At 48.4% G+C, this 15717-nt stretch overlaps 1 protein-coding gene across 5 annotated transcripts; it reads left to right on the top strand.

Moving 5' to 3' along the window:
- Window positions 1–1435: 1435 nt before the first annotated feature.
- Window positions 1436–14278, top strand: LOC110297217 (myeloid zinc finger 1). Of its 5 annotated transcripts, none has more exons than XM_085842219.1 (6): window positions 1436–1551; window positions 3051–3489; window positions 3831–4014; window positions 4394–4464; window positions 4584–4704; window positions 12402–14275. In XM_085842219.1, exons 2-6 carry the CDS (start codon window positions 3091–3093, stop codon window positions 13832–13834), a joined length of 2208 nt encoding a protein of 735 aa, XP_085698345.1. In that variant the 5' UTR covers window positions 1436–1551; window positions 3051–3090; the 3' UTR covers window positions 13835–14275. The 5 variants fall into 5 exon arrangements, with proteins under 5 accessions (XP_085698345.1, XP_029335870.1, XP_029335869.1 ...); XM_029480010.2 differs by lacking the exon at window positions 1436–1551 and adding an exon at window positions 1607–1770 and having other exon boundaries at window positions 12402–14274; XM_029480009.2 differs by lacking the exon at window positions 1436–1551 and having other exon boundaries at window positions 1810–3489.
- Window positions 14279–15717: the final 1439 nt, after the last annotated feature.

The following is a 15717-nucleotide window of genomic DNA, read 5'->3' on the forward strand; positions in this document are numbered from 1 at the left end:
GAAATAACCCTCACAATTACATTTGTGACTTTACACTTCCTTGTGACTCTTAACTGGTATTTTTGGTATTTTCCAACAACGCCCTCCCCACCTCCTTGAGTTGTGGTTTCTTCCTTTAAATACCCCCTTACTCAGCTACTTGGGGCGCCACTGTCCTCTACCCCTGCGTGGTGTATGACCGTGGGCCCGAGAGCGCTCTTGAATAAAAATCCTCTTGCAGTTGCAGCAAGACCATTTCTTGTGTGATTTGGGGTGTCGCCTCTCCTGAGTCAGAACGTGGGGGAGTCCTCACGTTGTGGGTCTTTCAAAGGTTTCTTGGGACAGAGAGAGAGACTTGTGGTGGAACTTCAGCTGAGAAAGGAGGTCACCTGGGTGCTTTTTCTACCTCTCTGAGCTAGGTTTTCACGGCAGCATCTGGCTTCCTCTACCTCAAGGAAAACAGAAAGGTAGCAAAAGGTAGTTTCAGGAAGATGGAACAAATGAATCTGAAATAAAACAAAAGGTTAGGTGTAGGGATAAAGAGATATTTAGCTACCTTCCAGGTGATGGCTGGGCAGAATTCATTTGTAACCTGTCAGCTTCTTGTAAGTCAATTTCTACCAGAATAGTGTTACGGCTTCAATCACAGATTTAAAAAATGGGGCGGGGGGGGGGTATGTTTAAGTAGTCAGGTGTCGCAATATTGTTTGGTAAATGATGCTAGGAAACTAGAGGACTCCCAGTCCTCTTTCTGGTGTGTTGTCATTTTGTGTGTGTGTGAGTTTTCTCTGAAAATGTTTCCCCCACATGCACATCTAATTTTTTGTTGCCATCTCTCAGTCTTTGAAACCTATCAGTCCGTTTTACCGTATCTCTATTAGCATCTTTACTATATCTCTTCTAATTTCCCCCCACTTACCTTTGTACTCTGGGTTGGCCCCTAGAGTTTCGATGTCTCACTTTCCTAATCCCAATTCCTTTCTGCTTCTCTCTTCTTCCTAAATTTTCTAACATGACTCAGGTTCTAACTCTGATTCTAATGAATACCCCCCCTTTTCATTCATACCTATATCTCTGTGTGTTCACTTATATTCAGTCTCTCCTAGCATCCAGTCTCCCCCGCACAATTTTCCCGCCCCTCTCATCCTCTCCCCCGACTCTGTATGCAGGTATCTCTGCCTTCCTGTATAGACATCTCGTTGGGTATTTGTGTCCCTGTCCCTTCCCCTTGACTTCGCCACAGATCCTGACCTTTCTTAAACCAAGTAGTCCGGTCGTTACCTAGGATACCACCAGGTTTGGTCTCCTAGTTACCATGGAATCCCGCTCACTCCTACCCACCACACAGAAATACAAAAGAGATCCGGTGGTGCTGCGTTTGCGCGCGCACACACACAGCACCCTCCAGACTACGACTCCCAGAAAGCATTTTGCTAAGCCTTTCTTTCAGTGGTTCCGGAGGTAGCCCAGCGGACGCTCTTTTTCGAACCCGTGGTTGCCATGGAGACGGGGAGACGGCGTCCTAGTGAGAGCGGTGATTGGTGCAGAACCCTGCAAATCCCTGGAAGGCTGGTAGAGAACTGACAAAAAAAAAAAAAAAAAAAAAAAAAAAGTGGTGGGGGGCATGCGCAGTCTGGAAGGTGGTGCTTGAATCCGTTGCCCCCCGAGAGGATTGTGCTCGTCGACGGGGCCCTGGCGCCTGAGTTCGTGGCCCGGAGTGTGGGAAGAGACGTCCAGGAGTGCGAGCTGATTATTGCAACCAGCGCAATCCCCCTAGGGACGGGAAGAAGGGTAGAAACGGAGGCTGGGGTGGGGGAAGGGCAGAAGGGCTTGGAGCTGCGCGCAAAGCAGTCTGGGATATGTAGTTTGATATGGAGCAAGCGAACGGGAGTGCGCATGTTCACGAGGGCACAGCCTCCCTCGGAGCATTGAAGGAAGGCTGGGAGTCCCTTCACCTCAAGGCCTTGGGAGGAGTCTGGGTAGAGAGGACTCTGGGATTCCAGCTGTAGGGGTCCAGGAACTCCCTGCAAACCGGCCCTGTGCTGACGCGCTACCGCGCTGATCGCCACAGGTGCCAGGGCGACCGGACACATTGGCACCCTAAAGCGATGATGCGCGCTTAGACTTCTGGGAAATGTATTTCCGGAACCTCCTCTTCTTGCTTTATGGCTGTTCCAAGTTTCTCTCAGGGTTTCGAGTTGACTTAGCACCCTAAAGAGCAGAGGTGTAACCCACAGAAATCACGCTGCCTCTAAGCTGATGCCACTCCAATAGTAAATTTAGATTTTTCACAAAATCCCAGTTGCAGAAAGTAACGTGGGAGAAGTCAGTCCTTTTTACAAGTGAGGAAACTATAGCTCACATAGGCACAGCAAAAGTAGTACCCTTGCAGACTGTTGGTCTAATGAGTTGAAGGCCTTTAAGGGTACCCAGAAGTCCCCAGTCACCTCCCAACCAACAATTAGATAGCTGAAGACTTGTATCGCTGTTGGATGTGATGAGTTAGCTTCTGGTATTGGAGATATGTGGAAAACTGTTGGCCTGAGAGAAGCTGAGATGGGGGATTGGGTAAAGGAGGGCTGTCCCCTTGATACCACATTGGGAAAGGAATGTTGGGGCCTGAGAGAGGGGCCAAGTCCAAGACTGGGTAGAAAACATTAAGGGACTTGTTTGTTCCACCCCAAAAGGCTGACCACAGGGACTCTTATTGGGAGTCCAGGAGGAGGCAGCAGTGGTACTGATGTCTGGATGCAAGTAGAGATGCAGCTATAGAAAAGAATAGGATGTAGGGAAGAGAGAAATGTTTCTAAGCTTAAGCAACAGCCTGTATTTAGAACAGAGTAAGCTACCAGACACTATATAGGCCCGGCGGAAATGAGGTCTACAAAGCACATGGCTCATATAGAGTTCCCACGGATCTCTGGGGTGTGGCTGGCCTGTCAGTGCCTGTTCTCTCGGGTGTCCTCTTCATGGCGACGGTCTCGGATGAAAGAACACAGCATGGCACTCAGTCAGCATTCGCTGCCTCTGGCTGTCCTTATTACACATGCCTTGTACTATTCCTTCCCTAGGGACAGACACTGGCCTCAAAGACCTGATCTGGTACTCCTGATGCGACCCACTGTGCTGGGCTCCTCAGGCTGTGCACCCCCAGAAAATGAGCCTGCTCTGGTGAAGCTGGAGGACTCTGACAACGACAATGAGAGAGGAGATATATTGTGGGACCCAGGCCCTGAGGCTGCACGTCTACGCTTCCGGTGCTTCCGGTATGAGGACGCGGTAGGCCCTCAGGAAGCCCTGGCCCAGCTTCGAGAACTGTGTCACCAGTGGCTACGCCCAGAAGTACATTCCAAGGAACAGGTGCTAGAGCTCTTGGTGCTGGAGCAGTTCCTGGGTGCACTGCCTCCTGAGATCCAGGCCCGTGTGCAAGGGCAGTGGCCAGGCAGCCCTGAAGAGGCTGCTGCCTTGGTTGACATACTTCGATGGGAGCTTGATGGTCCTCGGAAATGGGTGAGTCAGAAACTGAATAGACCGTCAGGGCTGGAGCATTGTCATGTTTTGCCTCACTCTAGAAGTGCCATGCCCAGCCAGACATGCTCCTTGGTCATATAGATGTGTCCACCTATAACGGGTCCTTTGTGAGGCTTCTCAGGATCTCCAAAGCTAGATGAGACACAAAGGGTACCATGCAATCCCCTCTATCCGCAAATAGTCCTTTTGCTTTCTGCTCAAGGTCAAAAGAGGGGAAGTTCAGACTTTGGATGACCTAGTCAGTTTATATTGGAGTTGGTGCCCGTAGACCATGGGTTGTGCCCAGCCCCACTCTCTCCCTGGTCTGTGCATCTCTGTAGGTCACAGTCCAGGTGCAGGGCAAGGAGGTCCTATCAGAGAAGATGGAACACTCCAGCTTCCAGCCAAGACCTCACATCAAGCTTCAGACTCCAGACCCTGGGACTGAGACTCCCCAAGGAGCCATGCAGGAATTGCCACTGGACCGACAAATGAAAGAGGAGACAGAATTGTTGGGGAATCCAGGTGAGAGCAGGCAAAGTGGGCAGGCCCTAAAACCTAGATGGGCAAAGCTACTCCACTCACTGAGCCAGGCCCTACAAGATAAAATAGTTCCAGTGTGCCTTTCTCTCCCCTCCAGTCCAGCCAGCACAGACACTGTCCCTGACCACCATAGCCCCATTTCCAAGCATCATAGGACAGGCTGACTCACAGAGATACAGATGCACAAACCAGTGCTTCCAGAAAACCCTATTTGACACCATTCCCACTGGGCCTTCAGCTGCCCTATCTTGTCTTTCCCAGCTTTGAGATTGTGCCCATATCTCCCTTATGTCTGGAACCTAGCACCTCTAAGAAAGGTGGAAACTTTCTTGAGCTGCCTGACCCCACTCTTTCTCCCTAGAGCTCCTAGAATCTGGGCCTCTTCCTGCTGCTCAAGAAGCTGCAGCCACTCTCCTACCTAAGGAGACCCAGGTGAGACCTATACAGAATGTAAGTGACCCTCTTGCCCTATGAGTTTATAATGTCTGGGTGTCAGATAGGTCCTCTGAAGCCAGCCAGGCACAGTCCAACATTGACCACTGTGGTTTCAGGGCCATGGGACAACACTGGATCAGACCTCTCCTCACAGCAACACTGAGCCTGATGTGCCCCCATGGAGTGAGGACCCTATGCCCCTGTGGCATGAGGAAGTAGGGGGCATCTTTTCACCAGGTTAGTGAGATGGGCAAGGTGGGACTGAATCCTCCTCATGTTCCACTACATCTATGAGCCCTCTGCCCCTACTCAAAACAGTCCAGTCACTGCGGTGCCTCCTTTAGCCTTCTCTGTTACTGACCCCTTTCTGACTTTGCCTTGAATCATAATACCTTCCTGAAAACAACCTCTCCCAGTCAAAGCATTCTAAATGACCTCCACATTCGGGTGTGCATCTTGCCTGTTGGATAACAGAGTAGGGAAGTTTGGGACCTATTGAAGAGAGTTTAATAGTACACAAGGCAAGAGTAGTTCAGACACAACATAGGCACCTACTGAAGACAGACCAGAATGCTGCCGGGTCATCCAAGCTCCTGTCTTTCTTGGTTTACTTCCTTAAGTGCATGCATCATCCTGTGAATTCTACTATGGGAAGTAAAACTCTGAAAGTTTACAGGTCTGAAACATATCTGTCTAGCCCTTATTAGATGGTTTATTTTTCCATTATTGGAGCTCAGGGATTATGCATGCTAGGTACACTATCACTGAACTATACCCCAGTTTCCCACCAGTGGATTATGGATAAGAACTCTACTATTGAGCCATGCCTCCATCCTCTCCCTGGTGGATTCCAGGCCTTTGTCCCACCACTGAACCAATGTGTTAGCACCTCCTAGGCTGGAGTTTTACCACTGAGCTATACCCTCAATCCTAAAACTATTCTGTCGGACTCGTTCTCAGGACTTTTTTTTTAATTGCTGCTGTTGATAGGTCCTCTCTGTTTGGAATTCACATATCTCACTGGTAGGGAATTGTCTTGAAATGTTTCTTGGAGCATGATGGCTCTGGGATGGTCCTCTAATGTTATCACACCAGTTTTCCACCCCCTTTGTTGTGTGTGAATTTCAACATGTGTTGTGTGTCACAGCACGCACATAGAGTTTGGATGACAAACTGCAGGAGTCAGTTTTCTTTCTCCACAGTGTGGCTGCTCAGGCTCCAACTCAGGTCATCAGGCTTGGCAGCACCCTAAGGCAGAAAAGAGCATCCAGCATAAGCGCCTGCTGCTGCCTCAGAATTCACCTGCCCTGACCAGCACTGCTTGTGTTGCACAGGACCACTTTGTCCTGCTTGGACCCGCTTCCCTCTTCATCCACAGCTCCAGTCTCTCAGCTCTCTTGCAGGCACATTGGCAGCACTGCTTCGGGCCCCCACCCCACTCCCCGGCTGCTTCCTCCTCCTCCGGCTGCTCTTGCTGTAGACAACCATAGCTCTTGCTTTCAAGCATCAATTCATCTTCTCCTCCATGATTCCTGGCATGCCCCCTGGCCGCTTGTTTCATCCTCCAGCTGTGCCTTTTGTGGCAGATGGAGTTTTGGTTATTGAGAGAGGGTCTACTCCATCTAGGGTGGCTTGGAACTCAGTATGTAGCTGAGATTGACCTTGAACAACTGATGCTTCTGGCTCTACTTACCAAGTGCTGGGATTACAGGAGTAGGATACCTCCCCTGGTTTATGCAGTGTTGGGATTAGAATGAACGGCTTCACGCATGCCACAGCATTTTACCAGCTGAGACAAATCCCCAGCCCTATTAGTGATTTTGGTGGTGGTGATGTGGTGTGTTTGTTTGCATGTATATGTGTTTATACACACACACACACACACACACACACACACACACACACACGTACCAGGGATTAAGCCCTAGACTTTTGCACATGCTAAACGTGCACTCTATTATTAGAGTTATACTCCCAGAGATCTTTTTAGTACTTAATTATGATGCTATTTTAAATGTTAACACCATGTAAGGGACAACATTGGCAGGCTGGTGACAAATGATTTCCCTAAAGACACAAGGCAGAAGTAGTTTGATATGCTGTGATACATCAGCAAGCAAGAAAGTAAAGAGAGGGCTGGAGAGATGGCTCAGTGGTTAAGAGCACTGACTGATGGGCTGGTGAGATGGCTCAGTGGGTAAGAGCACCCGACTGCTCTTCCAAAGGTCCAGAGTTCAAATCCCAGCAACCACATGGTGGCTCACAACCATCTTTAATGAGATCTGGCACACTCTCTGGAGTGTTTGAAGACAGCAACAGTGTAGTTACATATAATAAATAAATCTTTAAAAAAAAAAAAAAAAAAAAAGCACTGACTGAGTTCAAATCCCAGCAACCACATGGTGGCTCACAACCATCTGTAATGAGATCTGATGCCCTCTTCTGGGGTGACTGAAGATAGCTACAGTGTAATTACATATAATAAATAAATCTAAGAAAGAAAGAGAGGAAGAAGAGAGGAAGAAGAGAGGGAGAGGGAGAGAGAGAGAGAGAGAAAGAAAGAAAGAAAGGAAAAGAAAAGAAAAGAAAAGAAAAGAAAAGAAAAGAAAAGAAAAGAAAAGAAAAAAGAAGGAGGGCTAGAAAGATGGCTCAGCAGTTAAGAGCACTGACTGCTCTTCTGAAGGTCCTGAGTTCAAATCCCAGCAACCACATTGGGGCTCACAACCATCCACAATGAGATCTGTGCCCTCTTCTGGTGTGTCTAAAGACAGCTACAGTGTACTTACATAGAATAATAAATAAATCTTGAGAGAGAGAGAGCAAAAAAATGGGGAAGAGGAGTTTAAATAAATAAATAAATAAATGAAAGAAAGAAAAAAAAGAAAAGAAAAGAAAAGAAAAGAAAAGAAAAGAAAAGAAAAGAGAGCCTGTCTTCATAGAGCTATTCTACTAGCTGCTTTGGGTAGCAGTATGTACTCGTGTGTGCAGTCAAGCAACATCTCAGTGTCCTGGAGTCCCTGCATTTGGGATGTATCCTGGCTAGCTGCAGCCTAGCCTAGAAGCAGTAATGATTTGACTTATCCTGAGTCGGAATTGGCTCAGCAGGACCATCCTTTCTAAATCAGCATCAACACTTTGCAGCTAGGGCTTGTCCTACATAGTTAGCAGGTAGTAGTCCTGCTCATATGAAACCAGCCTGCCAGGAGGCAAAAGCAAGCTAATTTCACAAAGTTATATGAGCTCAGGACAGTAGCCATAGTTAATGCATTCACATGGTGAAAACTCCAAATGGTATACAAAGAGTACAACAGTGCAGTGCAGCCGGGCGGTGGTGGCGCACTTGGGAGGCAGAGGCAGGTGATATTCTGAGTTCAAGGCCAGCCTGGTCTACAGAGTGAGTTCCAGGATAGCCAGAGCTACCCTGTCTCAAAAAAACCAAAAAAACAAACAAAACAAAAAAACAGTGCAGTGCCCCATCAGTGTCCAGCAGTCAACATGACAGGTTCTGTGTGTGCCTTCCAGAAAGACTCTGTATGCCACGGAGCAGACACAATATAATCATACACTGCATAGCAGTGGTTAGTCAGCCCAGGCCACAGACAACAATTATCTTAGTGTATTGCCAAAGCTTGATATGGTGCTACACACACATTTGGGAGGTGGAGGTAGGAGTTAGGCAGACGCTAGAGGATTGTATGTCTTCAAAGCCAGCTTGTACTGTAATGTGAGATCCTGTCTCAAAAGTTAGGGCTGGCAGCCAGGTGTGGTGGAGCACACCTTTAATCCCAGCACTCGGGAAGCAGAAGCAGGCAGATTTCTGAGTTCGAGGACAGCCTGGGCTACAGAGTGAGTTCCAGGATAGCCAAGGCTACACAGAAAAAAAAAAAAAAAAAAAAAAAAAGTTAGGGCTGGCAAGATGGCTCAAGAAGAAAGAGCTCCTGAACCAACAACTTGAGTTCAATCTCTGCGACCCACATGGTGGAAGGAGAAAATCACTTCCTATAAGTTGTCTTCTGACCTCCACATATTGCATCATGGAATACATGTGGCCATATATATATATATATATATATCCACAGCAAAAACAATTATTTTAATGTTGAAACCAAAACCACTTGACAACACCTTTCTGTAGAGTTGTCCCTTTAGTTAACCAACATATACCTGTACAGCCAGGTGCTCAGTAGCCTTTTATGAACACAGTCCAACAAGTGTAGGGTACATAGTGAAACACTGTTTCAAAAACACACAGAAAACCAGAGCAGCACAAGATTATAGGCCCTTAATCCCAGCACTGGGCAGGCAAAGGCAAGCAGATTTCTGTGAATTTAAAGACAACCTGGTCTACCTAGCAAGTTCCAGTCCAGCCAGGGCTACATAGACCTATTGATTTATACCAAAAATAAAAAAGTAGAAAGATGAAAATGGTTTTTTGTTGTTTTTTTAATGGAGCTGGAGAGATGGCTCAATGGTTAAAAATACAGGTTGCTCTTCAGGGGACCTAGGTTTTATTCCCAGTGCCCACATGGAAGCTCAAAACTGTCCCAGAGACTCTGGCTGGCCATTGCAGGCACTGCACACACATAGTACACAGACATACCTACAGGCAAAACACCAATACATATATAAAATTAAAAAAATTTAAAGAGCCGGGCGGTGGTGGCACACGCCTTTAATCCCAGCACTTGGGAGGCAGAGGCAGGCGGATTTCTGAGTTCGAGGCCAGCCTGGTCTACAAAGTGAGTTCCAGGACAGCCAGGGCTATACAGAGAAACCCTGTCTCGAAAAACCAAAAAAAAAAAAAAAAAAAAAAAATTTAAAGATGAAAGGATTTTTGTTACTCGGAGTGTGTGTGTGTGTGTGTGTGCAGTTTTTTTAGTTTGATTTCTTTCTTTGTTGTTGTTTTTCTCTAGGTATTCAGGGATTCTTGATCCCACTTTTACTCAGAACTGGTATCAAATTTATGTTAGTCTTTCTGCCTCAGACACCAAAAGTATCTGGGATTATAGGCATGCACCACTATGCACTGGCAAGAAAAAAAAAAAAAAAAAAAAGAAAGAAACTGTTTAAGGGGCCAGAGAGATTGCTCAGCAGATGAGAGAGCATACTGTTTGCAGAGGCCTGAAATTGTATTCCTAGCACCCAGGTCAGGCAGCTCACAACTCCCTGTACATCTAGTTCCAGGGGCCCCTGATCCTCTCTTCTGAGCTCTGACTTCACTGCATTCACATGCTCATAGACATACACATATATGGAGACATAGTGTTGGTACATGGAGCCTGAAGAGCTCTATGAATTCCAGGTCAGCCTTGTCTAAATGATGAGTTTCAGGCAAGCCAGGGCTATACAGACCCTGTCTCAAAATAAAAACAGTGTTTTAAAATGAACAACCCTGGAGCTGGAAAAAATGAATGCCTTGCAACCATCTTAACTCCAGTTCCAGGGATCCAACACTTTCTGGCCTCCTCTGGACCCAGGCATGCACATGATATACAGACATACATGAAGGCAAAACACCCATACACACAAAATAAGCCTAAAATATATTTTTATACATATATATATGTATATATGTATATGTATATGTATATATATATATATATATACATATATATATGGTTTTTCGAGACAGGGTTTCTCTTTATAGCCCTGGCTATCCTGGAACTCACTTTGTAGACCAGGCTGGCCTCAAACTCAGAAATCCGCCTGCCTCTGCCTCCCGAGTGCTGGGATTAAAGGCGTGCACCACCACGCCCGGCTTAAAAATATATTTTTAATGAACAAGCCAGGCATAGTGACACACACCTTTAGTCCCAGCACTTGGGAGGTTCGAGGCCACTGGTCTGCATAGTGAGTTCTAAGACAGCCAGGGATGCATAGTGAGATAAATAAGATAAATAAGAACAAGCCTTGCTTGGCGAGATGATTCACCAGAATCCCCATGGTGAAAAGACCAAACCCTCCAGACAGTCCTCTGACCTCCACATGTGTCCTGTAGCATAAGTGCACACACACACACCAATAAACAAACGATAGGTTTTAAATATGTATTATAAGGGGGGAAATGGGAGCAAGAGAGAGAGGGTGCTCAGTGGTTAAGAGTGTTAACTGCTTTTCAGACCCACTTCAGGAAGTTCACAGGGGACCTGATGCCCTCTGACCTCCTAGGGTATCTGAATACACATGGTTACACAAACTCATACAGTCACATATACATATATATATATATGTCTCGTAGATGCCCAAATGACCTTATTCTGTTCCTGTTTTCATGCCATATGCTTTGCAAACACCAGGGGTCACCACAGGACTTGAGACAGCTCTGTAGACTCCTGGCTCTCTGTGGTCACTCCTTTGTCAACAGTTCTTTTGGATTGCTTCTCATTAAGCTTCTCATTGCTTCTCTATGAAAACTCTTTTCATAGGTCATTAACACAAGGAGGAACACAACTACTGGACAGGAGTATTTAAAAGTGGAATTCCTGGGACAGTGTAGAACACTGTGTTTTAAGTTTTATGAGGTTGTTTTGGTTTTTGTTTTTAGGATAGTATCTTATATAACCCAACTGGCTTGAACTTGATTTGTTTGTTCGACAACCTTGAACTTGTATCTCTGTCCCTCAGAGTCTGGGATTGGAAATACTTACCATCAGTGCCCTGTGCATTTACTATTTTGATTCAGTTTTCCAACCCAACATGTGTTGTACCAGCAATGCATGCAAACACTTAAGATTATGGAAGCAAGGCTAGAGAGATGGCTCAGCAGTTAAGAGCACACTGGCTTTTCTTGCAGTTCCCAGCACCCACGTATCAGCATACAATCATCTGTAATTCCAGTGTCAGGAGATCCAGCCTCGTCCTCTGGCCTCCTCAGGCACTCAAGCCACCTGGTCGAACACAGTGAGCAGACATACATGCAGCCAAAAAAAGGGGGAAAAAGGATGTGACTCAATGGTAGAATATTTGCCTAGGACTGAGACCTCCTGGGTTCAAGTCCCATCTCTGGAAAAAAGGAATAATTGCTGAGAACCAGAAACAGAGTGTCAATTCAGCCCTACTGTGAATTTTTCAAAGCAGCCACTAGCATATTCTATGGAGTTTAAACAATTAGTTAGGTTGTTTTTTTTTCACGTTCACATCCTTCCACAGTGTGGCTGGCTGTCAGGTCACTGTTGATTTATGGCATCTCTGTAGTAAATGAATTAGCCCTTCATCTCTGGAGAGTTGTTAGGTTGACTTTGGATTCTGGTTTCCTTTGATGTATTCAAATTTATCTTCCTTCCTTTTGGTGCTTCCTGGATTTTCTATCACCCATTTTGTCTCCATCCCCAGAGATCTTGGTGGTCACATCATCCCTCGAGTATCCTCTTACACAAGCTTACCCTATAGTCCATTGTGCCTGAGGCTGGCACCTTGGAAGGCTCACTCTGTAGCAAGGACATACTTCTACATAGACAGCTCCCATGTTGATCACATGTAGGTCGTGTTCATCTCACCTCTAACTCCCAAGCCTTCATGGAATCTCCTTGCCTGGGTCATCTCAAGTGTGGCAAGTCTAAACCTAAGGCTAAAGAACTACATTATGTTAATGCTACCTGTAATGTCACCTCTGGCTTTTATTGAATCTACATTCTTCTCAGCATTTTCCAAGACCCTCATTGGCCACCTAAACTGGGCCCTCCTGTCACCCCAGAATTCTTCCAAAAAGAGGTTCCCACCCCCAATGACTTAAGTCAAATCAGAAAAGCCTTTGCACACACCTCAGCGTTTCCCTCAGGGTTCTGCCCATCACAAGGAAACCTGTTCAGATAGAACAGCCACTCTTATCTCCTTTCTGCCTCACCAACCAGTTCCAAGGCTATAGTTCAGGCCCCCAGAATTCCATGGGTTATAGCAGAAAGCGAGTCTCTAAGAGAATGGGTCCCGTTGTGCAGGGTTTACGCTGCAGATGGACAGCATCACGGCAGAGCCAGATATGATGAGCCCCCATCTCCATGTTCCCTGGGATCTGGACATGGCTAGCCTCTCTGGACAGATACAGTCCCCTACCACAGAAGGTGGCTTTGCCCATGCCCTTGTACTCCCCAGCGACCCAGGAGGTGAACAGGACCCTGCCTGCGAGGATCCCTGCCCCAGTGTGGGCCCAGCATTGGTGGCGACTCGATGGCATGCCCCAAGGGGCCGGAGCCAGAGCCACCCTAGCTCGGGGAATGGAGCCATGCGAGGCGGCCGCTGCGACGTGTGTGGCAAGGTGTTCAGCCAGCGAAGCAATCTGCTGCGGCACCAGAAGATCCACACAGGCGAGAGACCGTTCGTGTGTGGCGAGTGTGGCCGCAGCTTCAGCCGCAGCTCTCACCTACTGCGCCACCAGCTCACGCATACTGAGGAACGGCCTTTCGTGTGCCACGACTGTGGCCAGGGCTTCGTGCGCAGCGCCCGCCTGGAGGAGCACCGGCGTGTGCACACGGGCGAGCAGCCGTTCAGCTGCACAGAGTGTGGCCAGAGCTTTCGGCAGCGCTCCAACCTACTGCAGCACCAGCGCATCCACGGCGATCCGCCTGGTCCAGCGCCATCTATCCTGCCCCTCGCCGGAGTCCCGGAGCCCCCGGGCCCCTTCCCATGCAGCGAGTGCTGTGAGAGCTTCCCACGACGCGCCGTGCTGCTAGAGCACCAGGCGGTGCACACCGGGGACAAGTCCTTCGGATGCGTGGAGTGCGGCGAGCGCTTCGGCCGCCGCTCGGTGCTGCTGCAGCACCGGCGCGTGCACAGCGGCGAACGGCCCTTCGCCTGTGCCGAGTGCGGCCAAAGCTTCCGGCAGCGCTCTAATCTCACCCAGCACCAGCGCATCCACACTGGAGAGCGGCCCTTCGCCTGCGCCGAATGTGGCAAGACCTTCCGCCAGCGGCCCACGCTCACGCAGCACCTGCGTGTGCACTCGGGTGAGAAGCCCTTCGCGTGCCCCGAGTGCGGCCAGCGCTTCAGCCAGCGACTCAAGCTCACGCGCCACCAAAGGACCCATACTGGCGAGAAGCCCTACTGCTGCGGTGAGTGCGGCCTCGGCTTCACGCAGGTGTCTCGGCTCACCGAGCACCAGCGCATCCACACAGGTGAGCGGCCCTTCGCCTGTCCAGAATGTGGCCAGAGCTTCCGACAGCACGCCAACCTCATCCAGCACCGGCGCATCCATACGGGCGAGCGACCCTACGCGTGTCCCGAATGTGGCAAGGCCTTTCGCCAGCGGCCCACGCTCACGCAGCACCTGCGCACTCACCGGCACGAAAAGCCCTTCGCCTGCCAGGACTGTGGCCGACGCTTCAACCAGAGCACCAAGCTCATCCAGCACCAGCGTGTCCACAGCACTGAGTAGCTGTACAGCACCGAGCTGTGAAAACACTTCACACGGTTGTTGTGAGGCAGACATCTCCCAACAGGCCCAAGTAAAGCCTGGGCTCCAGTAGGTGCTCAATAAACACATGATGTCTCCCCAACCTGCACATTTCTTCTGCCCACTTTACCACTGTTTCCATGCTGGTATAAGCTATGCATACACGGCTTCCTGGGGAGGCTACACACCCCCTTCCACAGTAGCACACCTGCTTTCTTGTGGGATATATTCTGTAGCATACCTCTGGCTTATACAGAGGGGATGCCCAGCCTCAGATGGGACAGAGTAGCCACATTCACAAAGGAGGAAAGGGTTCTCCACGTCTGCCATGGGTCTAGTCAAGAGAGAGGTCTACTAACTATGTCACTGGTAGGTGACTGAAAAGGGTAGTCCAGCTGGGTGTGAAGCTTAGACAGGAGGATTGCAGAGAGTTTGAGTTCAGTCTGGGCAACATCATAAGCTGTTATTTCAAAAGCACACATTGTGGTGGCACACGCAGCTGGGGGACAGAGAGACAAGGTAATTGCCAAAAGTTCAACAGGTAAGTTTATATAACAAGTTCCTGGACAGCCAGAATTAGTGAGAACCTACCAAACAAAAACTCCTGGCAGAGACATAAAATACAAACGCGGTGGCGTGGTGCATGCCTTGTGACCGTCCCAGCTATTCAGGAGGCTGACTATTGTAAATAGACTGCTAGCTATTTCCAGGGCTGCTCGGAGGCCAGGGCTTTGCAGCGGGATGGTTCAGAGGCAAAGCCCCTTGTCATCAAGGTCAAACTGATGTCCTGACTTCAATCCCTGGGACCCACATGTTGGAAGGAGACAACCAATTCCTGAAAGTTGTCCTCTGGTCTCCACAATCTGTGTTTTCTGGGTTATGTTTGCACATGCACATACACAAGTAAATAAGTAGGGAAAGAAAAAAAAACTTTAAAAGGGGGTGAAGGCTAGGAAGTTTATTGATAGGCTAATATTCACCAGGCCCTGGAATCAATGCATTATGCTCCCCACCCCCACCCCAATTAGGTTTTTAGGACTATTTTTTATGAGTTGGGGAGAAAAACAAGTCAGGAAAACTATAGAGATGAGATCTTGGTTGCTGCTGAGAGGAGAGAGATGAGCAGGAAAGAGAGGGCAAGCAAGAACCATGCCATTTGAGCCAGGGTCCCCAGAAAGCAAGCAGATTCAGCAATGGGTGTCAGCCATCAGCTGGATGAGAGCAGAGGGCTGGGGTTATCATCAAAGAGCGAGACTGCCCATAGTACTAGGGCAAGCACAAAGTTAGGATCTTTGCAGATGTCCAAAGCTTTTTGAGGTAGAACTAAGAAAAGTGATCGGGCTTAGCAGTGAAGATCTGTAAGCAACTTCCCAGTGCTTTAAAGTGAAGTGTGAAGGAGGTGGAACTTGGGAGGAGCCATTTAGGAGCTTTGATCATTGAGCATCCTGTCCTGAAGTGAGAATCCTGAGGAAGAACCTTCAGGACTTTCTGTTCAGGGAGCTCAAAGGCCTGGCTCAAGGTGGTGTAGAATTCTGTTAGAAAGGCCTTAAATGCCAGGTGAAGACATTGGTGTGGCCTGGCAGAATGCCACCCTTCCTAAACCCCTTGGCACCTTCTTAGAACTGCAGGTTTGAAGGCCTCTGTGGAGTCTCTGCCCTACAGTGAAGCAGAGACAGACAAGTCTAGAGCCCAGAGGCAGGAATTTATGTGGTATCTTAGCCCTTGTCAGGAGACAGGATGTCATGGTGTCTTCCCTGACACTCCCACCACATTCCAGAACCTTGGGAGGGCATGGGCTTCCAAATGGATTGCCTACCTCTCAAATTCTCCATCTTGTTCTGAGTCAGTTCCCATGACATTGTTTC

Source organism: Mus caroli, unplaced genomic scaffold (genome assembly GCF_978045245.1).
Source record: "Mus caroli unplaced genomic scaffold, Mus_caroli_1 scaffold_8, whole genome shotgun sequence".
NCBI lineage: Eukaryota > Metazoa > Chordata > Mammalia > Rodentia > Muridae > Mus > Mus caroli.

Bases quoted from the DNA above. Each gene is read 5' to 3' on its own strand.
- LOC110297217 (XM_029480009.2), top strand. From the start codon at position 2,854: ATGAGGTCTACAAAGCACATGGCTCATATAGAGTTCCCACGGATCTCT. The intron at 4,015-4,393 runs GTGAGAGCAGGC...CTTTCTCCCTAG, and splicing joins AGAATTGTTGGGGAATCCAG to AGCTCCTAGAATCTGGGCCT. The intron at 4,705-12,401 runs GTTAGTGAGATG...CCCGTTGTGCAG, and splicing joins AGGGGGCATCTTTTCACCAG to GGTTTACGCTGCAGATGGAC.